The sequence below is a fragment of the Crocodylus siamensis genome, chromosome 13, assembly GCF_052110815.1.
Source record: "Crocodylus siamensis isolate JL-2025a chromosome 13, ASM5211081v1, whole genome shotgun sequence".
Lineage (NCBI taxonomy): Eukaryota > Metazoa > Chordata > Crocodylia > Crocodylidae > Crocodylus > Crocodylus siamensis.
In genome coordinates, this window is record NC_143407.1 from 3,191,032 (window position 1) to 3,216,654 (window position 25,623).

Sequence of the window (25,623 nt, forward strand, 5' to 3'; positions counted from 1 at the left end):
CAAGTCTGACCTTTTTAGTACACCAGTTTGTGTCTGTATTTTTTTAAGCAGAAAGCAAGTACATTTCTAGTCATTCCCCTGCAAGGTTTTATGCAACAGGTCTATCTCCAATGCAACCCATCCCTTTCAAAAGCCTTTATTCCATCGACCATGTTACCTACTGGTCTCAGTGATTTCCACATGGCTGAAGTAACTTCAGTTGTTTCTGTTTAGTTCAGTGATGGTTTTGGGGGGCAGATCATCACTTTATTTGATTGCTGAAAAAATCAAGGTGCTAAAATCTGCTTTTGAAGTTCCTATAGTGTTACCCTACAGCATATGCAATATAGTTTTGTGTGTATAACACGGCTTTATAGCTTTAACACTTTCATTTCACATGGATATTGCTTACAGATTTATATAAAACTCAGGGGAAAAGGGAGGTTACCCACACAAGACACATTAGTCAGACTTTCCATATAGAGCAAATTCTAACTGTCTTCATTTTTTAAGTAAAAGAAACCAGCTTTTCCATGAAAGAGTTAAGTATATGTGATGTCTAGGAAAAAAAGGAGGGTGGGATGTGGTGGTGCAGCATGATGGTGAGAAGCTGTAAAGTATATAGAGCTATGAGATCAAACTTCAGGCAAACTCCACCTCAGTCTTGAAGCAGAAGCACAACCTCTGTGAAGGAATACCCACCCCTTGGCTTGCTGATCGCCAAGACTGGAGCTACAGGAAAGCTGCACGCAGCTGCTGCATAGCAGGACTCAAAAACCCAAGATTACTCAGAGCAACATACAGTTTTAATTGAGAGCCACAAGCAGGGATGTTTTTGGGAAGCTTCAGAGCAATGAAGAGGAAGCAGCTTTTCTGGGCAGCTCTCTGTGCTCTGAGCCTGCTTGGTGAGTATTAAACAAAACGGTGCAGTTACAGCCACTCTTTTTTTTTTCAGGCATGAAATAGAGCAGCATGATGACAATTAATTCTTCTCTATAATATGTTCTTGGAATAGCAAACTAAAGAGAGTGCTGTCAGGTAAGGTGTATTCAATAGAAGTAGTGCATATCGCAACCTGATGTGGAGAGCCTGGTGCTAAAGGCAATACAGAGGAGAGATGCTGGTATAATCCAGCCCCTCCCAAATGCCCAAAAAGAACGAAAATCCCAAACAGGAATTAGTGATGATTTAAACAGATGGGAACCAACATCCTTCCCAGCAGAAAGGATGTTAGGTGGAAGCCTAAAGTTGGACCGGGCTTGTGTGCCGAGTCCATCCAGTGGATGCAAGTAACTGGGGTGTCTGCACTGATGCAGAATTTCCAACTTGAATCACTATTTGATGAAAGTTAAATGCTTCCTTAAAAATATGATTAAAGTTATGCTTAGTGAACACAGGGAATCCTCCTATCACACGTCTGCAAGTAACACTCAGCATTGCAAAATATTTATTTAGTAACGATGAGAGGATTTCCTTACGTAGCTTATTTAAAAGGCAGTGTCTAACCTTGTTGGGGGGAAAGCATTACCTCTTTTACCTCAAAACCAGGAATCTTCAAAATGATCCTGGATATAACAAGTTGAAGATGGACTGTTCTTTAATCGAATGTGCCATATCCTGTGTACACCTCAGGATCCTCTGGGTATCAAACCTACTGTAATTGTGCCCGAGTCCCTGGAATGTGAGATAGTAGATCCTCTTAAATGCTTGGTTACCTTCTACTCCTCCTCCTCCTTGTTTATTGCAATGTTTAAACTTCAGAAAGGACCAAGTTCACTCTGATCTGACTCTGGCAAGATGTACATTTGCTCATTCGAGCCATGTCACCTTAGACTTCAGTGGGCACTAATCTTACAGAAAGAAAATGTACAAAGAAGCCTTTAAAAGTACACTTAGAAGTGTCGCGCTGGGGTGCCCGGCTAGCAAGACTTGTATGCAAGTGTTCCTCTGCCGTTAGAAACCTGAGTCACTTGTGATATGAAAAAAGTGAAGACAAAATTATCTGATGCTAGCTTTGGCTTGGTTTGGGTTGTGTTTTTTGGGTGCGGTTTTTTTTTTTTTAATTTTCTAGTTGCAGTGTGTCCAGAATATGATACATTTTATTGGATTGCACTGCTTTGCAATCACCAAATAAGATGCCAACATTTGCTGGAGTAGGGAACTAGTATTTCAAATATAATTCAGGGTAATATGAAGTACAGAGAGATTAAAGATGTGATTTTTTTTTTTTCCAAGGGGCGGAGGACCTTCACTTGATATTTTTTTGTTGTTTGTTGGAATTGTGAGTGAAACTCAGGCCAAGGAGGAATTTGTGACGGTTTCACAATCAGTTTCTTACAAATCCTGGATTCTCTTTCCAGCTCTCTATCATCTCCTAGCCAGCTATTTTAATTGCCAGATATGTTGAGCTACATCTGTTGCATGGTAGATGCCTAAATAGCATATGCGCAATGGCGTACCTGTGGTTTATGGCACTTGTGCGCAGCCTGTTTGTCCCTGTAGCAAAACAGAATCGCTGTGCAAGTGCAAAACAGAGGAGGAGAGGAAGAGCTCTCCCACTCGTCCGCCGCGCAGCGAGGCAGTAGGAGGCCCCAGTCCTGGGCTGTCCTCACCCACAGGGAGCGAGAGCTTGCTTCCCAGTAAAGCGCTCTAACCACCATGCTACAAGCTAGGCACAACATGGAAGCCTCCTCTTGAAGAGGCCCCTTGTACTTTTACTTTTCATATTGAGTAGCCAGGATGAATAAACAGCACCTGGAAATTCCCTGTCCCACTGGAAGCAGGGTCCCAGGCACAACCCTGGTCCCAATCCTCTGCACGAGAGCCTCCACCTCATGGAGGTCATGCACACTGGGGTTAGGTCTCTTTCTCCTGCTTCATCTGGCTTCCTCTATTGCCTGCCCAGGAGGTCAGCTGCAGGGCTAGAGCTGGGGGAAGACCTAGGACAGGCCAGCCTGTGGCCTGAGGGCTAGAGCACTTTGGTACAAGGCAGGAGATGAAGGTTCATCTCCCCTCTGAAAAAGCTGTGCCTGGAAGTGAGCTGCAGTGGGTGGGTGCCCCCCTCCGCCGCTTCAAGTGTGTAACGCCCACTAGTCACATTTTTCTGCAACTAGAAGTTGGGACCTTAAATCAGCCTTGTGCACATATCCGTGCACAGGTGCCCTCGTTGGCCTGCTTAGTTGGGTGCACACAGACTTGTGCATGCAAAGCTGAGTTGCAAGCTGTGGGCAGGTGCCAGAAACTACATACATGGCAGGGAGGTGCCTAAAGCAAAATAGTGTTGTGCCTGTTGCCTTTCTGGGGGGAGAGGGGGGCTCTAGTTTCATCAGTTCTCAGTCCTGAAATACTATGTCTGCTTCAAGTATCCAGAAACATTTACAGACTCGAGGATAAATACATTAGTGCCATTATAACATGAAGGAGTCAGCACAGGTGAAGTGGGCACTGTGTTATCATTTTCCAGCTTGTAATTCAGGGATTTGTTTTTCAGTACCAGTTTTTAGCTCTTCCATGCACTCATCACTTAAATCGCTGCTGAAATCCTCGTCTCCATTAAGGAAGAAATGTTGCAAAATGAGGTCATTTGTAGGTACTCATATGAACAATCTTTCTAGGTGGAGAAGGATGGGGGTCTGGCTACCCACTGAGTTTTAATTTGATCATGGGGCTTGAACAAATCCCAGCACTCAGAGCTGTCTTTTGCCTGGCAGCGGGTCAAAAATATACCTATGGGTTTTGCCTGAGATTCAGGCCTTGGGGCCCACCAAGCTTTGCCCAAGTTCTTGGTAAAATCTTGCCCCAGCCCTAGTATTGCAATGAAATTACAAATGAGATGCAAAGTTCATGGCCCAGTGAGGGAAGGATCATCCTGAAGGAAATGGTAAGAGAGGAGGGGCCTACCTCTCAGCCCAGCGATGGAGCGGTTGCAGCCCTTGCTCAGGGCTACTTCCGTGCCGTTGTGGCTATAGTGGAGCCTGCCAAGATGGGAAGCACAGGTGGAAATAAAATGCAAAAGTGGCACATACGCAGCTATATAAGGGACATTCAAGCACAACAAGCTGAAATAAGATTTAGCCCACAAGGCCATGAAGTTGCCAGCTGAGGTCCAGAAGTCACCAACACCGAACTTGAATGGTGCATTCCCCACCAAATACTCTTTTGCACGTCTGTGCACGATGCACAACTCTTTCCTAGCCCATCCAAAGATTAAAGGCACACACACGTTGTGTTGATGGGGTTCAGTAAGCCCCTTATTTGTCTAACGGGAGTTGGAAAGACCCAACTTTTGCAAAGGGCATTGTAGGAGCTATGGGGAAGTGGCTACTCCAGTAGATTTTCCAGTAGCCCATTTCCAGTTGCTTTGCTGGGGCATAGGTGTGTCACCATTTCTTTAAACTCGCATTCATTAAGGCAAGACCACTTTAAGTATGTCATTTCATAGAGAAGAGTTGGCATTAAGGACCTGCAATTATAAGAACATGGGTGTAGGACCATCATCTGTTTGGTTTATAATGTTATGTTACTTCATTTGATTCATCTTTTCCAGTGACAGGCAGTAAGTAGGAACAGAGCACGTCTACAGTGTTACAAGAAAAAATGTGTTGACATGTTACTTTGAACTCTTGTAGCAAAGCTGGAACATGCACAGAGTAAAGGCAAATCCAGTCATGAAATCAGTAGCAATATAACCTAGTGCTTATATTAGGCGCGAACTAAAATTCACACTGGATTGCTATAGCAATTTTCAGTGCCTTTCTATCAACTACTCTTCATGTGTTTTAGAAGTTGTTCCCGGGGGGCTTTCCCATGTTCAACCACTAAACTTTTTGTGTGAATTGTAGTAAGTGACTTCACCTCTCCGCATTTCAGTTTCTTTTTCTGTAAGATGAGGATGACAAGGCCCTTTTTTAAATGCTTTGAAATGTGTTTATGGAAAGTGCTAAGTAAGAGGTAAGTAATATTACTGTGAACTGATAATATGCAGCCGTGTGATATTTCATAGCCCAGCAAATTGGACACTTTCCCATCACTATAATACCCTGCTATATAATGCTTCCCCTGTGCAGTTCTAAAACCCTGGTTTGTGACCATGCCTTCTGATACAATATAAATTAATACCTAATGAATTTGTCCCAGGTCACACAGTGTCTGTGACAGAACCAGGAAATAGAGCCCTGTCCTCCTGAGCTCCGGGTCAGTGCACTGACCTGGCCATCCTTATCCATAAAATCATCCTTCCCCTCAGCTGGCATTTGCTTCTGTGTCATATCACAGAGTTTCTTTTACCTTCCTCATTGCACAAGCTGCTATACATCAATTAAGTGCCAACCTGCCATCCCAGGAACAGCTCGATGTGTGCTGTATGGAAACATAACATGCATTGTGCCTTGGGATACTTGAGATTGAAAGGTGCTAAGTGAAAAATATTTGCTCACACAATCCGTCTCATAACGCAGGCTTTGAATCACTAGAGATGGGCAGATCCATTTGTTTAAATAAGAACATTCAGCCGAGCATGAAGCAAGCCCAAATCAAGCCCTCGATGACATTCAGAAATGTAACGGCGTGCCAAGTTTCAGCAATATGTGATCGTACATAGCCACAATATTAACTGCTTCGCTAAAGCAGGAATTGGAACAATGTGTGTGTACACCCAGGGCAGGGAGAGCTGCTCATGGACTGAACAGAGCGACTGCCCTAGTAGTGCCCATATCAAAACTACCCGTGTGGACACGAGTGCAAGAGACTGCTCTGTGTGCCAGTCCTGAGCTTGGGGTCTTCTTTTTGCTTTGCATGCTGTTGTCTTAAAGCACGTATCCTTTACCACGATCCTATAGAAACAAAGACGTTAGCGCTCCAAAACGTGCTGATGTAGAAGGCATTTAAGAGAACGGGCAGTTCAGATTCAACTTTCAGAAATTTGTGTAAGCCACAAGCTTTGTAGATCCTGCCCAAGATCTTGGGCTCATACACTAACTCTTAGATAAGCTAGTGACATTAAATCAGGCTATGAGCCAAAGCAAAATCTTTCTTTCTTTCTTTTTTTAATCAGCTCTGGCTAAGCAGAGCGAAGTGTTGATTAGGTGAGTCGGCTCACAGCTCAACAGGGTGATGTAATGGTTTGAGTTGTCATCCCTTCTCCTTCCCACGTTCTCTTGGCCCTTTTCTTTGTGTCATTCATGACTGCAGACCCCACACCCATATCCTGTGGAGGCTGTGTGGAAAAGGAAAAAGTGGGGGTGGATTTTATCAGATATTTCCAGAGGGAAGAGGGCTCCACCCGCTTGAATTCCTGCCACGGGGCAGGAGATGAGTAAAGCTAGAGGTTTTAGAGTAGTGTAGCTCTGACCCCTCAAAGGTGTGCTGCTGCTTTCCGTTCGAGCAGTGAGCCCTTGCTCTCTCTGTCTCTCTCTTGCTTTCCCCTCCCAGCTAGCACACCAAGTTCTGCATCGCAGCCTCCTCACACCAAGGCACCGGCTGTATCAGTCCAGTAAAATAAATAAATAAATAAATCAAATTTGACAATAAAAGGGTGATTTTAGGGCAAGACCAGGAGATTCTAAGTTTTTGGTTCTGCCTTTGCACCTTTGTCATATTGTTTCATCTCTGCCTTACTCTCTGTGTCTGTAACATGCAGCTCATTATACCTGGGCTGTAAGGATGAGTTAGATGAGCTAAAGATGAAGGATATGTTGCAAAGGCCATCAATACCTGGCAGGGGAAACACCGTGACCACCAAGGCGGTTTTCCTAGTCGCTGGGGATAACCGCTTTTCCGACACGGGGTAATACCTGCGGGGGTCATGTATAGGTAAGCTCCCGCTTTCATTTCCAGTGGGAAGGTCTCGGCTTCGTGGAAATGGGAGACCTCTCCCTAGCTTGCTCCTGCGCCCGTGGGGCTGAGGGCAAGCAAAGCTCGGGGGCATCTGAACCCCAAGCCTCTGGGCTTGAACCTGCACATAGGATGCCTGCCAAATGATTTGGAAACATCTGAAGCCCCAGGCAGGGGTGGAGGATGTTTGCCAGTAGTAGAGCCACATATGGTTTCTTGAATGAGTCACGGATTTGGTATTGATTTGGCTCTAAAAACTTTCCTTTAAAAACTATTAAAGCATAGGTGAATTTGACAAATCATTTATCTTCAACTATTATTACGATAATAGAAGAGAGAGCTAGGTCCCAAAGGACTGCACGCATCTTATAGGCTCTACCTTAGATTGCGTGATGATGCAGATAAGAGGAAGAAATCTTTTTGTTTAATGTGCTGTTGCTATAAACTGTTGAGACCTGTCCAGTGATGATCTACGTGTATTTCTTTCCTTCCCTGCCAGTGAGGACGCTGAGTAGCGTTGGGTGGGACGTGGGCGTAGGACAACGATCTGTTAAGGTGATGTTGTTGCTATGTGGCTTCAGTAGATACGTTTTACATCCGTTAGGGTATTGATGCATGTTAAGAGATTATTGAGGATATCGCACGTATTGAATGGAAGCTCGTTTGCTGTAGTTCTGTACGAAGCTTAATAAGGAAAGAGAAAAAAAGTACGGGTAAAAGTCTTTTGATGAAAAGGGTTGATTTTTCACGCAGCTTGCTAAGACATTACTTCTCATATGTTGGCTTTACTCGCTTGGATTGCTTCCTGCCTAATACATCACTTGGCTTGAAATCGCAAGCCTTCAACGCTAATACATTCATGCAAGTGTTGCAAAACCAGTAAAAATACGCTGTGCAGTAAATGACTGAGGTTTTAATGAAGCCCCACCTGAGAGTGGCAGTACAGTCCTCGTCAGTATTGTTAGGAACTCTTGGGTGCAAATACTTCAATTCATTTTATTTTAAGCTGGTTGCATGTGCCAGGGCTGGGAGGGGAGCATGCGTGTCTTTCCTTGTGAGACGGCAGAACAAATGGTACAGCAAATTACAACATAAGAACGATCCAGTCCTTGTTTTATAATACTCACTGGTATAAAGACCTTGGCCAAACAGCTCTAGTGTTTTTAGACACATCTGGAAAAGTTCAAAGGTGTTTGTCTGGGTGGTTGTGGCACTTTGGGAGGTCAAGTTCAAGGCATTACATCATTGCAATGAGGTAAAGTTTCCTGCTGAGGTCCCTGTAAACAAAAGCCTTGTGAAAAGGAGAGATTGGACATTGTGCTACTTATTATTCTGGGCATGAAATCATGCCTCCTGGTCTTGATTTGTTAAAATTGGTTATCGGGGAAACTCAGTGATATAACTCTTTGTCCACAAGATGGATCTCAATTCCAGTGTCTCTTTCCTTAAAGTAAAAATCAGGCCAGAACCAGAAATCCCAGATCCCAACATGTCTGAGCGCTGCAGCAGTTCGAATGTGGCCATAAGCTTTGTGTCCCAGCTCTAGCTTTCAGGTTCATGGAAATGCATTCTGTGGTGGGGCGGATAGTTCAGAAGCTGATAATGAGATGCAGAAAAAAAATCTGTCACAACCAGCTTCCACAGGGCCTGATTTCCAAGTACTCGGCAGCCATTCCCAAAAGCTGGCTTCATGGTCTGGCGCCTAAATAACAGCTGAGCAATTTGAGACGTTTGGCCCTATGTTAGCAGAGAGGATAAGGATTAAATGGGGCATGGAGACGAAGGGCGAGGTTCAGTTCAGTATAGCTTTGGTCCATGACCTCCGGAGTAGACTCCAGGCCCGTGAATTGGGTGCCAAGCCTCTTTTTACAGTACGGGAGGAGCGTTAAGTACCTCTGAATGGGACTGAAACAGTCGCACCCTGGAAGTTGCCTGAAATCAGTGTGTTCAAGTGTGGGGCGGCCAATGGGGAATGCAGAGGACACGGATGGGTCTGAAATCCTGCCCCTATGGGCCTTGGCCACTTAGTGAGGGCTGCAGGAGAAAGACTTCTTTAGGGGTTCTTCTCGACCTGGAAGGACGTGGGCAGTGGGGTCCCCCAGGGCTCGGTCCTCGGGCCCGCGCTGGGCTGGGGCACATGGCTTGCGAGGAGCGGCTGAGGGAACTGGGGCTTATTCAGTCTGGAGAAGAGAAGACCGAGGGGGATTGAATAGCTGCCTTCAAGTCCCTGCTGGGGCCACACTTCAAGAGGGACGTGGTTGCAGAGGAATGAGGAGGATGGGGGAGTCCCTGTTCCCCCGTGCGCTGCCAGGAGTGACCAGGAATAACGGTCACAAACTGGCGGAGGGTAAGTTTAGATTAGATATTAGGAGGCGCTACTTCACAGTCAGGGCGGCTAGGGCCTGGAACCAGCTTCCAGGGGAAGTGGTGCAGGCTCCGAGCCTGGGGATTTTTAAAAGGAAGTTAGATGAGCACCTTGCCGGGGTCATCTGACCCCGGTGCTCTTTCCTGCTAAGGCAGGGGGTCGGACTAGATGATCTACCTAGGTCCCTTCCGACTCTAGCTACTATGAAACTACTATGAAACTATGGAGAAGAGAAGACCGAGGGGGATTGAATAGCTGCCTTCAAGTCCCTGCTGGGGGTTGCAAAGAGGATGGAGCTGGACCATCCCCAGCGGGGGCAGAAGACAGAGCAAGCGGCAATGGGCTCCAGTGGCAGCAAGGGAAGTTGAAGTTGGATATTAGGAAAAATGTTCTCGCTAGGAAGGTGGTGAAGCACTGAAGCAAGTTACCTAGAGAGGTGGTGGGATCTCTATCCTTGGAGGATCTTAAGCCCAATCACGCACTGGCTACACAAGCGAAACTTCCCTTAATGCCTGACCCTCCTAAGCTGTAAGACCTGGTGTGAACTGAACAGTCATAACTAACCGGCAGTCTGTGACGGTCAGGAATTGGAGGTTTCAGTTTGATGGCCAGGTTATTCTTTGCAGATCTTTTTTTTTTTAATTCAAACTGATGCTGTGTGCCTGCCTATAATGCACTAGCGATTCTCCGACATCGATGGTTTCGTGCTGCGCGGTTGTCTTTCCCATGCTAATCAGCTCTCTTGTTTTCCTACGCGCGTTCTTCTGGAGCAAAGTGGATGTGACTGGAAGTTGTATAGTTAAGTCTCCGAAAAGATTAGGGGGTCTATGGATAAAGAATAGCAGCGGTTTCAGTAACCGGCAGAAAATTGATAAAGAACTAAAAAAAAAAAAAAAAATACTCCAAGATGTAAGTAGATCATCACCAGTGATAAACTTTCCCACCCCTGCCTGTTACAGCCTTGCACAAGTAGGTAGGTTGCAGAAGTTTACACCTTTTCCTGCCATTGGCCTGAGACCATGCTCATTATACTGGTAAGTGGGTTGCAGTAAGGCTTTGCTGCACTGTATCCCAGCAGGTTTCCTTGGGATATTTTCCATTAGCTCAAAATTTTCCTCTGCCTTTTCGCTACGATTGAGTGTTTATCCTTCCCTTTTAGCAAAAGTAGACACAGCCATGGAGGGTGGATACCCAGTCTCTTGTGCTAATCAGTAGGACCTGTTCTCGATAGTGAAAGGCAGTATATGCATCGCATTTACCTTTATTTCATGTATGACTTTAGCCAGGCCTGTCTGAAATGCAGCTCTGCCCCTGAGGACAATGGGGCTTTTCAGAGCAAGTTCCTTATCTGGTAGAGGTGAGATCTTTTACTAGACCAACTAGATTTTTGCACAAAAAGTTCTTTAATTGCAAGCTTTTGGGCACAAGCACCTTCTTCAGGCATAAGAGAAAAGACTGTAAAAGTTCTAGGTAGAAACAGAAGTTCATATTTCATAGGAGAGTTGAAGGTGTGTTAAATCTCCCATTTGGAATGGTTCATTTTATGCAGCAGATTTTACTACGCCTTCAACTCTCCTATGAAATATGAACTTTCATTGCCACCTAGGAGAACTTTTACCATCATTTCTCCTATACCTGAAGAAGGGTGCTTGTGCCTGAAAGCTTGCAGTTAAAGAACTTTTTTTGCAAAAATCTAGTTGGTCTAATAAGATCTCACCTCTACCACGAGTGCTGGTTGCTGTTGCCTCTGGACCAATATGGCTACAACCTGGAAACCTTCCCTGGGCTATAAGTTCTTGGGGCAACTGCACTTGAGTGCGGTGCTTTGCATGATGGGCCCTGTGTCCATCTCGTGTGCAGTTGCAGTCAGCGTCTCCTGGTGCTGTTTCATACCTAAGCCTAAAGACAGTACTTAAGGGTGGCACCGCTCCTGGATCGACCCTCAGCTGTGGCACCCCTGGCATGCCCTGTCCCTCTTTAGGGCACTAGGAAAAATGGCCTCATCAAGTTCTCCTCCCCATTTCCTATAGCAGGGCCAAGAAGCAGATAGACTTTCAAAGAGGTGTGAGCCTCCCACCAGAATAATGCCTATGTAGGGATGTGGTGAAGATCTGAGTCTCCCCAATTTGCCAGCCAGCTTTTTGGCTGATTTCTTGTCTGGTTACATAGCCATAGGCTGTATGATCTGTTAAACCATCGCAGCTGGAGCCACCTGCTCCTGAAGCCTGGCTTAGGCTGAGTTCCTAGTACAGTTGCATCATTATCTGTTGCAAGCAGTAATTTCCCCTTCCTTGCAAATTTTTCAAACCACTTAATTGTCATATTTATAATGTTTGAGGCTTGGGAAATTGAGCAGCTGATCAGAATTTAGCACCAATTCTGCTAAATCTTTTTGGGGGGGGAGGAAATTTTTGTAATAAAATAATTCTGCTCAGAGGTGTTAAGAGTCCAGCCTCTACTGGGCAGAAACACCGATTTCTTTCAAAATTATTTTATTTTTCTCTTGAAGTTGTGGAGCAGAATCATAAACAGGAACAGCTCCTGAAGTAGGCATTGAAGCTTACTTAAAAGTATATAAATAGATTTCCAGGAAGAAAGCATAATAAGTCTATACAAGCACTGGAAGAAAAAAAATGTTTTCATCAATGTTTAAAGATTATTTCATACAGAGAGCTGGAGACGGCATGTTTTTAACACAACAGGTAATTGCAGGGGGACCTATAAACCTTAAACTAGAATATTTGATGAATCTGTAACCATTCAGTTGTGCCTTTAAGAGACTGTACTGCTTGCACATAGCAAGGAGTTGACCTAAAGCCCATGGGGATGGTTCTGCTGAATTCAGAGGGCTTTAGATCAGGCCATAAAGCTGGCTGTGACTCCAGGGAAAAGGAAACTGGATATTCTCTGTTGTCCAAGCATCTTTTTTTGCAAATTCTGAATCTTTCCTGTTGTGTTCAGTCCCACACTGAGCTCTTCTTCCCCTTCCTTGTATAGGCTTAAAGTAGAACAAGAGCCATCGTGCCAACAGTTCTGCTCAACATCCCCTTAAAACTGGTAACGGAGACACTAGAGTAACCGGAATAACCGTGAATGTTTGAACGTTTGAAGCCAACCCTCCAAAAAACTGGTCCCTGCATTTTTTCCACAGGAGCGATAAGGCCTCTCTCCCCTTTTTGGCATAGAAAAGACTTGCCTTGTGAAAATAGCCCTTAAAAGTCCTTTCTTCCCCATTTGCACAGCAAGAAAAACTGATCAACAGGGAGCTGGGGGGGAGCTGTGCCATGTGCTCATGGTATCAGAGCCACTCACAGGGAGTCAGTCCCCAAGACAGGCCTGACCCAGTGATGCTTTGGAGCAGGGCCAGCCTGGGGGACCATTTTGCCATGCCTTTTTGAAGGACTAGGGCAGAGCAAGAGGGAAGGGGCCTCCTGCATTGCTCCTCAGTTGCCACTGCCCCTGGACCTGAGGTGTTGGTTGTAGCTGTGTTGGTCTCAGGGCATAGGCAGATGAGGTCTCTTTTGTTAGACCAACGAAATAGTTGGAAAAATTGTGCTTTGCAAGCTTTTGGGCACAAACACCCTTCTTCAGGCACAGGGAGACTCTGCTTGTGTTTGTGCGCTCTCCTGCTCACCCAGGGGAGCAGACAAAACACCAGCAGACCCTCCCTAAACCTAAAGAAGGGCATTTGTGCCCAAAAGCTTGGAATAAGATCTTTTCTGGGGGCACGCAAGGGGTGACCTAGCTCCAGCCTCCCAATAACCCCAACATCCAAAGGATCGAGCAGGTTGCTCTACCTTTAAACACCTCATACAATAAACAAGGCATCACAGCACTACAGACACATTATTTTTCCTCCACAAAGGGCTCTCAGATGCCACGTGACAGAGATAGCAGAGTCCCACTAGAGTTTATAGCTCATAAGTCACACTGTGCTTTTTTCTTACACCTCTGCACCCTCTGTTTTTCCCTCCACAGATGTAGTTTCTGGTGACGGTGACTCCAAAGGCACTTCGACAGCAAAGACCTCTGCCACAAATACATCTATTACAACGTCCCCGGTGACGCTACTAAGAACAGCTGATGATAATACGACAAAGGCAGGCCCGGCAGATACAACACCCAGCAGTCCTGCAGGAACCAGAGCACCACCAAGTACAAAAAACGTATCGATAAATGGTAATTATTTTGCTTGCCCTCTCTGTAGTTTCCATTTGTGAGTGTGTTTCAGCTCTCAGATTTACAAGGGATGCAAGTGCCCTAAGAACCCACCCAACAGATAAATGACAACAGGTTGTCTCATCAAAAGGCACCTTTACATCGACACTTGGGTATTTTGGATTTTATATTTTGTGCTCCTAGCTCCTTGCTTTATTACAGGCCCAAAGTTGTACCTCAAACCCCGAAAGTTTGGTTCCATACCCAAACTGTTTGGTCTGTACCTGTTTTAAGTGATTGCTTGAGATAAAAGGTCTGCTCAACCCTGATCTCATAGCCCCCGAGCCAGTTTCACTGTCATGCTCAGCTGACGCATTCGCCTTGCACATCTCTGCATTCCCATTTGATTTTCTGCATATGTAAGAAGTTGCTGCCCTGGTACAGGGGGTCAGATTCGAGATGGAGCATCTTAGAGAGACACATGCTCTCCCTTCCAGTGTTTTCAGGTGGGTAAATCTGTATATTTAAGGGCTCCACATTCAGCAAGAAGGGAGGAGCAGCCCAGAGGAGGTGGGTTTTAGAGACTAAGCCTAGCTTTATGCTGTTTCGCAATATGCATAGGAGTCCATTGTAAGCAGATTATGACGTGCACGTAAGAACCAGGTAGCTCTGACGTCTGTCTAAGATGCATGTCTCGTAGAGCCAGTGAAATGATTTGGCACCTCTATGACAAATTCATGTTGCACCTCAGTCACCGTAGTGACACGTGCTGGCTCTGAAGTTGTTCAGCGTTTTCATACACTTTCCTTCCTGGAAATAGGAACTACTTTGAAAATGGCCAACGTGACTGAAGCCCCCAGCCCACCACCCACCACCACAGCGTGCAGCTATGTTGGCAGCAATGCAACAGAACCGGGGGCTACAAATATATCTTCCACTCAACAGCTAGAAGTATCATCTTTTTCCACCATGACACTGCCAAACACAACTCTGAAATCAGCCTGGACAGCTACTACTGGCAGCACAAAGCACACCGTTTCCTCCGTTACCATGAGCCCAGGAAACGAAATTAGTAATGGAACAGAGGTAGGAGCAAGTGTTCGACTGTGTGTTGCTGAGCACATAATTCCTGAAGATTTTATTCAGGAGCTGTGGCTTGTTAGTGCCTTGCTGTGCTAAACCAGACCCATTGCTGTACATAAGAGGGGAAGGGGGCAGGATGACCTTCTGGTTAGGTTGCAAGATCAGGAGTCAGGACGTTGGTCTTGTCCCCACTCTGGCGCGACCTCGCCTTGCGATCTTGGCCACCGTTCCCCTCGGTAAACTTGAGATAAGCAGACCAAAAATTCCCTGGGTGGTTTTAAGCTAAATCCATTAATATTCCTGAATTCCTGCCTGCCTTCCCCGCTGCCCAAGGCAGTATAGAATTGCAAAGGGGTGCTGGATAGCACCGTCTTTCAGGTGAGCAAGAGGGCTGTGAGCGTGCGAGTAGTGCACCCAAGTGCATGACTGCTTGCTCTGTGGGTGGGGATGAGCAGCTCCACAGCAGGCAGAAGAGGATCTAATTTGCAAAGCTTGTAGCTCACTGCACATCATAGCATCCTTCGGGTCAAAAGGAACCAGCCAGGGCTGCAGGGCTTTTCCCACTCCCCCCAAAGCAGCCCCAGCAGATGGATTTCAAGCTTCATCTGAGTTATCTTCCATAAGGATGACTTCACTATTCTTGGCTGCACCTTCCCCGCTGCAGTTCGGCCTGCTTGTGTTCACTCTCTCCTGCTTTCCCGACACGGAGAGATTTACCATCAGAATACCTTCTTTCCAGAAGGCCTCTCTAGTGATGGCTACATTAGGACTTGAAGCCAGCTGGACTCGCGGGATAGGGCTGTTAATGCAACCGTCATCACGAGGGCAGAATCGCCAGAGGGATTTCAAGGCAATGAAGTTGGAGTTTTTTGTCCGCTGAGACTAGCAGGGAACTGGGCAGCAGAGCAAGGGACCTCACCCTAAGGACATGAATCATAACAGGCTGATTCCCTATCACGGCTGCAAAGATTAGCACTAGTGCAGTTATGCCGCACCTAGCAACCAGGATGCCGCAAATCTGGGCACAGAAAAGCCGCCTGGAGCTCAGCTCCGGGGAGGCTTCCTGAATGCTGTCTAATGTGGGCTAATTACAGGAGGTGACCTGGGAAACACAGAGATCAATAGCCTCCTGAGGAGGGAGGGTGGGGATTGAGAGTCATCAAGGCAAACAGTCTAAAGGCCTCAAGGGATGCAGCCAGATGCCCTGGCCTGCTTCCGTCTCTCCCTGCTCTTTACAAATGCCTGCCTCGTTTTGCTTTGCTTCCCAGAGCATCACGTGCCACAGTGTCAAGCACGTGACGAAACCTCATGTGATATGCCTGCAACTCAACGCACCCTACACGTGTGTAAGTTAAAACCCCGCGGGAGGCTGGACAGTTAAAGCAGTAGGGACAAACCCAGCACAGGAGTGGGCAGGGGAGGCCTTGGGCCAGGTTTTTGCAATGGTGTCAGGATAGCCAAGCCACGGTGGCTGGTATATGCTGCTTCTGCTCCGCTGCAGGGAGCATGGCTGAGCACATGGGGATGGTCGCCAGCATCGCCTGGAGGAGTTCAGACATGTCTCCTCCCTTTGTCGTGGTACGATTTGGGACCGGCCCGACCCGCTGCGTCTCCCACTTATCTCACTGCTTGCCTAACTCGATCCAGAAATGCATGGATGAATTATCCTCCTGCCCCAACAGCCTTTCATCCTTGCTGCCCACTGGTGCAGAGAAGAGATTAGGTCTGATGAGATGAAGAGGGAGGGTGGGAAATCATAGGCTCGGCTGTGACCTCTGAGAGTGGCTTAAAAGGGAATTCTGGATTTCTGTGAACTGCCTCTGGTCTCGTTGGCAGCTGGACACCATTCAAATGATTAAGTATTTGTAAAATTCAGAACAGATTGATGGGGAAGGATCAGCTAAGATGCTGTGCTATGGGAGGAAATCTACTGTGTATCAGGGGAAAACCGTGCAACAAGTGCCACCTGGTAAGGAAACTTGTGGGAATTGTGAGACAGCAATAATAAACAACAAAAAATGAACTAATGGTGAGTAACTTCCCCCCACCGGACAGATCACTTGGGAGGGTTAGCTTCTGGCTGGGCTATTTATTCCTTCCTCTAACGCCTATCGGCTGGCATCATACCTGTTGCCACAAAGGCTGAAAGCCTTTGAGCAAAGCTCGACATCGGAAGTCCCGTTATTGGGATCACAGATGCCATCTAGTGGGCAGCAAAACGGAAACCTGTCAGATGTGCAGAGCTGATGCATTTCTGTCGCCAAACTGAGATTCCCTGCCCAAGGAGCTGGGCTGAGGAAGACCCCCGTACTGAAAAGAGAGCTAGTAAATGAGTCTTGTGAAGTGCGGCCATCGCTGCAAGGCTCCAAAGCTTCCAAGTCTCAAAAAAGAACAAAAGGAGGAAAATAGAAAGCGAGAGCAGTACAAAAAAAAATCTCAATTCAGGGTCTTCCTGCTAAAGCACTGGGCTGGGACTGAGTGTTTAGTTCTTGCCTCTGCCACAGACCTTCTGCCTGGCCTTGGGCAACTCGCTGAGCCTCTCTAACACCTATCCCCTGGTTTTCAGCTTCAGACGGTGTAGCAATTGACAGCTGAGGGCTCCCACATTTGGAAACCCATAATACCGAAAGATTCAAGCCACACCAATTTTAAACAGGATTTTTCCAGGCATCTTTAATCTATGGCATGCCTCCATCTGAGCTAATCTTTGGATGGGAAAAACTATTTGGCCTTTCAATCTGTGTTCGTTGCCGAACCTGGGAAACAGATAACAATCTTCAAGGAGAGCAGATAGAAGGGCTGAGTTGCTTCTCCTTTTTCCTGCGAGGCCTGCGAACACGACGCTGGTGTCTGTCTCAGTCAATGCAAAGGAAGCTCTGACACCCCCGCTGATTCTTTCCATGGCAGAACAAGGAAGCTGGCACATGGGCATTTCCTCCCATCTTGGTCCTCTTGCCCAAAACATGCTGTAGGCCAGCAATCTTAGAGGGCTGTTTTCTTTTCTTTTCCCCTAGAAGAGAAAGGGTAAGCAGTTTTATCATCAGTGTCATCAGTGACACAGCTCTGCCATGGCTTTGGTGAAATGAGGCCAGGAAGTGAGAGAGTTTGTGATCCTTAGGAAAGGAAAAGTTGAAGTAACAGGCTGATTTCAAGAAAGCAGATGTGAGGGAAGTCAGGGGTTTGGCCAGCAAAATCCCATGGAGAATAAGGCTGAGGGGGAAAAGAGTTTGAGAGGGCTGGCAGGTCTTTAAAGAAACTAGGCACAAACTCCTCCAGGCGAAGGAAAGACGTCAATTATAGTCAGAGACCAGCTTGGCTACATCATGCCGGGGATGCCACAAGGATTGGGAGCGCAGGGTGGTCCCCAAGACTTGTTCCCACAAAGGGGATGTTCAGATGCGGTAGTGTTGGTCCAGCCCTCTGGGACGGCAAGCTCATTTTCCCTTGTGACATCCAACAGCTGTCAAGGTGGTAATAATTTTTATGTGCTGCCAATGCAAGCCAGGTTTTTTCAAGCCGTCTGAAGCTGAAAGACTGAATACCCCTCATTAATGCCCTGAGCTGTCCTGCTAGCCCCATGCAACCAGATTTCCCAAGGCAGCAAACCTAGACCTGACCCCCAAACCGTGTCCGTGTGTGCATGCATGCACACCGGTTTTGGGAGAAGCACCCACATAGTTGCATGCACCAGTTGGTCAAGAGGAGGAAAAAGCAGCTCTTCTCTCCTCCTCGACCACGGCCCACCATGGGGTCTTTCTAACTCCAGGAAGTGAGAAAGTTTTGTTCTTTGCCCGGCCTTTGATCAGTGCCTGCTCAGAAGTATTCAAGGCATTTCCTAAACAGGAAAGCCAAACGATTCTCTGTTATTTCCCGGTTTCCCAGACTTTCTGCAGTTCCAAAACAATACAGGCTCCCTTGGCTACTTTCTCATTCCAAACCAGAAAGGAACACACCCAAACCCCGCCGATGCTCCAGTTAGGGTCAATAAAAATAACATTCGACTCCATTGTCGATAACATCGAATGTCACTTCACCAGCATAAACTCGCCCTCTGCAGCAGATAAGGGCCAATATCCTCCCGGTGCAGATGGGGAAGCTGACACACGGAAATGAAATGTCAGATGAGATAGTGGAAAGGAAGGGCTCACACTTGTGAGGTTCCCAGTCTGGTTCTCAGTTCCTCTGACCATGCTGTGTCCCAGTCTGAACTGGTATCGCACTGACGTTTGCTACACGTCTGGCCAGTGACGCGCACAACGAAGCCCAGACCTGGTAAGCCGGTTGTAGGAGCTCTTGCAACGGAAGAGAGAGACTGGTGACGGTAACACAAGCAAGGGGTATAGTTGAGGTTTAATTGAGAGGGAGGATTTGTGTTGGTCGGGTTTCTGCTTTATTGGCTGTTTCCTTCTGGGACTTTCCTAGGATGATTTTAAAACGAAGGTGGGAAGGAGATTGTGGCAGCTGCTTTGTAATGACCCCTTGGCCTCGCACCCTACTTCTCCCTGCCACGTTGAACTGGCTAAATCGGACGTGAAACCCTACTGCATGCTGCTCATCCTAGGGGACGCTGCAGGTCAGTGAGACGCATTTCTCTGTCACGTGTGTGTGTATGTGTGTGCACATATGCGCAGGTGGGTGGAAGAGGAGCAGGAAACTTAGGGCGCTGGTGGAGGGCAGTGTGAGTGTTATCTGCAAGAGGAGAGTGGAGGGACATAGCTTGTTTTATTCAGGGCGATCAAAGGTATCTGAATGCGTGGAAAACTGTAACGGCAGGCTGGAACGCAGCTGCTTTTCTCCCTTGTTGAGCCTTAAGGAAGATATGGCTTATATCTAGTCATAGCATGTCATGGCTGGATGAGGGATGTAGAGCTTCCAGCTTGTCTTCTCGGGATGACTGCAAACTGGTCAAGTGTTGGCCCGACAGCTTTTATACTGTATAACATGTGGCCTTTCTCTCTTGAAAACTATAGATGCAAAACCAATCCTAAACCAGCTCAAGATTTCAGAGCCTGATTTGAAAGAGGTAAATGCTTTCAACTGGAGCGGGATGGGAGATGCAATGGCTGGGGTGGTCGGGATAGGGAAGAGTCTGTTAAGCTGACTGCTCAGATCCAGGCCAGGTTGGAGGTAACTGAGAGTTGTCACCATCGGAGGGGCGTTTTGTGGCAAAGAGCACAGAAGCTGGCTTCAGCCCAGCTCCCCGTGAACTGGGGTCATGCCCGGTGCCAAACTACCTAATGCACTATAGAGGATGCCCCCTGGTCTGATCCTCGTCAGGTCCGTCATGGCGTAGAGAAGGCCGTCCTACCGCTGCCCGTGCGGTCTCTGCTGCAGAGAGAAATCTGGGACCTTTCCCTGCCTGCATTTCAATAGTTCAGAATTTGCTCAGAGTATCTGCACATAAACAAGTGGCTGACTTCTGTCACGGCCACGTGGGGAATAGGAGGAGGCAGAGAGGCACCGTCTTCACTTGGCACTCGGCAGAATGCTGCAGCATTGCATTACAACACAGGAGGCTGCAAGAAAGGCCAGGCCCAAAAGGGCTGGAAATGAGCCGCTCACTCTGTAAACCTTCTGACGGGGCTTTGCAGATCTAACAAGGAGCCTCCTCTGCCTCCGCTCTGTTACCTCCTCTCAAAAGCAGGAACTTTTGCAGTCGCTTTCAATCACAGAATCTTTTATTACTTTATCTTCTGCGTAACAAGCCTCAAGAACGCAGTGCCTTCCTATTATAAAAAAATAGGGTCTAAATAGTCAATCGTGACTATTAATTTTGGGTGTCCCAGGTAAGAGTTTTTAGAAAGATCTGGTTTGCAGAGCTGGGTACCTGCCCTCTGAAACCCAGGCCCTTCTGATGCATCTCAGGCTGGAAACCCCAGATCCTTAGACAAATCCAGGCCATGGCTATGCAGAGACATCCATATGTGCACACACCCATGCATACGCATATATGCACGCACACACTCGCTCTAGTGCTCCAGAGTAGGTGTCCTGTACTCTTGCACGCTTACAGTAGCAGATACTGTACGTTTTACATTCACAATGGGTCCCCAAAAATAACACCCAGCACTTAGCTGATGCTTTACCTCTTCAAAGTGCCATTAATCAGTGGGTCTTCACAACACTCCAGTGAGGTCACCACACGCTGGGAACGCCTGTACAAATGGCAGCTAGCGGGTAACCCTGTCACAGATAATACATCTGTGCAGCAGCATGCTGCAGACCTCAGGGGCAGAGCCCTCTGATCAGTGGAGGAGACCTTCACTGGAGGCATAAATACAGGGCTCCAAGAAAGATGCTTATACCGCAGGTGATTTCTTCAGTCCTGGGTGGATAAGGTCAGCAGAGAGTGCAAACACCTCAGGACCCAAAAGATGGAGAGAATAATGTTATATAGCATGGCATGCACCTGCAGTGCCTGTTATCTGAGAGCGTCGTCAGTCTTAGAGGGGCTAAGGACTGACTGGCAAGGGATTTCTTACTGCTGTAGTTGGCCTTTGCAGGTCAGAAGTGAAGCATGCTGCAGGGAAGCATAGGGGAAGCTGTCCCTGCTTCTGCTGTATCTGTCTTGGGGATGGAGAATCGCCCTCTCCAGGGCAGTCGGCCTGGCCCCAAGGCCCCGATCCAGCTCCCGCTGGAGTGACTGGGAGTACCATCCATTCATCACTTTGGGAGCTGGGTGGAGTCCGTTCATAAACACAGGTAGAGTTGAGTTGGAAAGCAGCTCAACTCAGGTGCAAAGCGCTCTCAGAAGATGTGATGCTGGTGCAAGTTCCCTGTTTTTGAGGTTCGTGGCTCTGCTTGGTGTGTTTCCAGCTCGGTATAAAATCCTACAGAAAGGAGGAGACCCGGAATCACCAGGACTTTTCCCGGAAGACGCTGATTGCCTTGGTCACATCTGGACTCTCGGTGGCGATTTTGGGTTTGGCTGCATACTTCCTTATGAAACGACGGAGCTGGAGCCCCATGAGAGAGAGGCTGGTTAGTGCTTATAGATGGCAAAACAAGTAGAGAGATACCCAGCTACTGGAGGAATGTGGAGGGGGGAAGGCCCCAGAGAGCACTGCCGAGACCTCACTGATGCTCTCTGTTCGGGAGGGCAGGTGGAAGCTGTGAACTTATTTTCTGTGTTAATGGCCTATAGTATATTCATGTATCTCTAGATTGCATGAGACAGCTTGATCAGCCAGGGCCTGTCCGAATGCCACCTCGGACACCCCCAGAGGGAGAATGAAAGCCTGGGGGCTCACGGCTGAGCCAGCCTGAAAGAGGTGAATGCATCAAGGGGGTGTGCGGTACAGTCAGTCACCCCCAAGTCTAGCACATGGAGAGTGAAAGGCAATCACTCTTCCTCTCTAAGGCTAAATGTTCATTGACTTCACTTGGGGACTGTTGTCCCTTGTTCTCTTTCACTTCCGTTTCTAAAACATATTTTCACTCGGCTGTAATCGCTCGTCCAGGAAGACTCCTCCAGGGACTCCAAAAGCCTGTTAATTTGCCCTTGAAAAATGGCACGCTTTCCCCCATGCTTTACATATAAAGGCTAAGTTATACATCTCTCTTGTATCTGTGCTATAATCAAAGCTGTTTCCCCCACTTAACAAATGATGCTAATAAAGGATATCGAGAAAGAGAGAATATTTTCCTATATACATTTTTCCACGTACAGATTTTGCTGAGCTCTGCGGGGTCCTTTCCTATCAGTGATTTATGGAGACTTGAATCCTTCCAAAAAGTATGGTCCCACAATGTTAGTCTAGGTGTTACTGAAATGGAGACACGGGAGCAACTGTATATTGTAAGAAGCTAATAAACTTCAGTGTTCTGGGATGTATCCTGCCAAAATATGGGGGAATGCAAATTTGAGCTAATGTGCAATGGACTGGGGTGTCAGGGGTGATTTTGGGATGCTGTAGGGCACTGAATCCCATCTCCTGCTTGGCTGTCACTGAAAGTCATTGCTTATGGTTCAATGAACGTGGTGGTCTAAATTCAGCTTCTAGCGCACAGGACAAAGAGAGTGCAAGCAAAGCGGCCAAGAATCAACCTGGGCCACAGCCACTGAGCTCCATATGTAGGAGCTGGGGACCGGACCCAATAGCCCAGGAGGCCACTTTCAGCCCTGCAAGATCCCATTCCAAGACGGGGCTGAAACACATTGGTGAGGGGACTGAGCAGGCGGGAAGTTGGCCCTGCTCCAGCCCATGCTCTGTGAGCAGTAATGAGGGAGCAATTAGAGGACCTCAGCCTCAGTTGTTCTTCATTTGCTTCCCGACGCACTGTGTGGTGAGCGTACTTCGTTCAGTGCCCTGTGGCACTGGCTCTGGTTGGCATTGCTGCCAGATCTTAGAGACTCGGGAGTTGCTGAACAATCCCGACGGTCCACCGTCCATCTACTTTGTCTCCAGCACGGTCCCTTGCCTCCTGTCTCAGATGATGTGAACTGGGTCTCCACCCCCCAGTATGGTTTAGCCAGCTCTGCCATAATGCTGTCCTGCAGAGCATGAGTCTGTGTTTGGAGGTGCAGCTCGGGTCACCACGCTTAACTTGGGAGTACTTCGCTCAGGCCCCTGACATCTGCTCGCTCAGAACCGCTTAGCTAGGTTGCAGGCTGAAGAGAAGAAAGGAAGGAAATTTCCCAAATATGTCATTTGACCCAAATGAAAACCAGAGCTGGGTTTGCAGTGGTCCGAGCCTAGGACAGTTCAAGAGCCTGAGGCCTGTTTATCCAGACAGCGCCAAATTGAGGACTTCTACGTGTAGGTCACGGAGAAGAACTGAGGCCATGGAAGTCCCCAGCGGGGCTTGTTCTCCATGTCAGCCCAAGCTGGTATCTGTGCCGGCTGCTACCGTGCACCCCTTCTCCCGGGGCAAGGCTGAGCCCCCACGTGGCACTGACATGGCTCCTGTCACTCCTTTCTCTCCGCTAATTCTGCATTTGTTATCTATGTCCCTGTCTAGGGCGAAGACCCCTATTACATGGAAAACAGCAGCCAGGGAAACACGCTGATCTCCGCGGGCGCCCACGAGCAGCCGGAGCCGCAGGAGAAGCCGAATCTCAAGGGAGGAGCTCAGGAGAACGGGACCGGCCAGACGGCCTCAAAAAACGGACGCTCTGCCAAGCCGCACGTTCTTGCCGACACGGAGATGTGATGTGCGCCAGGGCAACGGCCTCTTCAGCGTGGTTTGAAAGGGGAGGGGGGGAAGAGGGGAGGCAAGCAAGGACAGGACCCCCCCCGGCCAGGCTGGGAATTATACACCTTTTTTCTACAATGAACTCAAAAGCCGCAGTCTACAGAGCGCTCTGCCCCGTTGGTAATGCAGCTCTGCATGGTACAGGGCAGTACTGCTGCAGCCTGGCACTGCCCAGGGCTTAGGGCAGGACTAGGGTGGGGCTATCTATGGACCCGGTTTTGCTCTTCCAGTGGCCAAGAGCAGGATCGGGGGTGGACTTAGAACAACCCAGTATCCAAATCCCTTAAGCAAGGGGTGGGGGGGCGTGCCGAAACCCAGGGGCAGCGTTAGCATCCCGAGAAATCAGCTCAGCATAGGGGAAGTGAAGGGAGGCCACAAGCTGGCATCCACATATGGGTTCAACCCCTCTTGAGCAGGCTGAGTGTTATCTCTGTCCCTCCAACACAGGTTGCTCTTAATTAACCAGGCTGCAGCATGTGGGGACGCGGCCTCCCTCACCTTCCTCTGGACACAGGTGTCTACCACTGCTGCCAAGGGGTGAGCACAAGCCACCAAAACCTGGATCCAGACCTCAACCAACTCCAAATCCAGGGAAAGCATTTGGACCCTTGATAGCATTGGTATCTAGTCTAGTGTTTTGGGGTCTTTGGATGGGATGGTTTGTTTTCACCTCATCTCTGTATTAAATGCATCTCTTTCTTTCTTCCCTCAAGAACATGAGTAAATTAATTCCCCTTCTTGTGCCTTATATCCTTTGTTTCACATGTTTAATGCTGTCGTGGAGCTTGCTCATGTTGTATGTTAATTTTCCGTATCTGGCCTGCCGCTGAAGTGGGAATAGTCTCGGCTGAATGGTTTCTTTTCTTTTCGTCCTACCGGTCCGTGTGCTGCTGTTCAGCCATGAGCCCTCTGGTTTCTCACTCCTGATCTTTGCCCCTCTGTATTCAAGGAGGGGGGTTGCATAAGAAATCGATGGGAAGGCTTTTCTCTCTTTAGCTATAAGAAACAAATGAAAAAGAGCAGTCAACCATTACCGGTAAGTTTGTTGGCTGAGAACAAGCTCCACTTGGTCATGGACTAGAGTTGTACCAGGTGAGAAAGGGGGTTAAGTCAAGCCCCTTTAGCTTGGTTCAAGTGGGGGAGCTGAATCAGGCATACAGAAGCCCACAGGAGCCTCTAAAAGGTATGAAACTATGAAAAGGAAGAGGGACTTCATTGTAGAAATTGGGTGCAGATGGCTGGCTCAGGGGACTTTGACCTCAAGGCCACTGATTCTGGCAAAGCCCAGGCAGTAGGTGGCTAAAAACATTTGCTGTAGGATCCCGTTATTGATGGCCAACAGATGAGGAGCCGGAGATGGGTCATAGCCAACATGTATCCCCATCACTGCTAGCTCTAGGAGGGTCCGGCCCTTGGCACAGGGGCTGGGCCTGGAAAGCTGAGCTCGTGAAGGTCATCACCCTTTTTTATCAAGAGTTGGACACATCTGCAGCTGGGATACAGGGGAAGACAGCTTGGGCTTTCCTAGGTTTTGTGCTTTATGGTTATTCCACACTGTGTTTGATGTTATTTCTGGGGCTGTCAACCAGGCCTTTGTCACTGGTTCTAAAGTCACTTCAAATATATTTTTAAAAAAACACATTTTTAAAGGTTGTGTTTGTTTTTGCTTTTTTTTTTTTACATAGCAGCTTTTAATCGAAGCCAGTAAAAAGAGCAAAGCGCTGAACCTGACTTCCCTGCTTTATTCTTGCAAAACGATGGACTTTTTTTTGCAGTTGCTAGTGGGGAAAAAAGTCTAGCTCTGTTAAATGCCAAGATGACAGGAGGCCACGGTGACCATTAAGAAGTTGTTTTCCAGTACAAAACCGTGCGAGCCAAAAGTGTTTCTTCTCTTTTGCATGCATGCCCTCACCCTGCTAGGCTTTCAATGAACAGGATTTCAGAGCGAGTGGAAAGCATGTATCAAATATTAAAAAGCAACGACTTTTTCAGAATTAAACTCTTAAACCTTA

At 47.6% G+C, this 25,623-nt stretch overlaps 1 protein-coding gene across 1 annotated transcript; it reads left to right on the forward strand.

The window, feature by feature from the left end:
* Positions 1 to 625: 625 nt before the first annotated feature.
* Positions 626 to 25,623, forward strand: CD34 (CD34 molecule). The gene is made up of 8 exons (XM_090026005.1): positions 626 to 884; positions 13,154 to 13,354; positions 14,154 to 14,419; positions 15,685 to 15,762; positions 18,839 to 18,989; positions 19,387 to 19,439; positions 21,233 to 21,397; positions 23,378 to 25,623. Exons 1-8 carry the CDS (start codon positions 809 to 811, stop codon positions 23,567 to 23,569), a joined length of 1,182 nt encoding a protein of 393 aa, XP_089882131.1. The 5' UTR covers positions 626 to 808; the 3' UTR covers positions 23,570 to 25,623.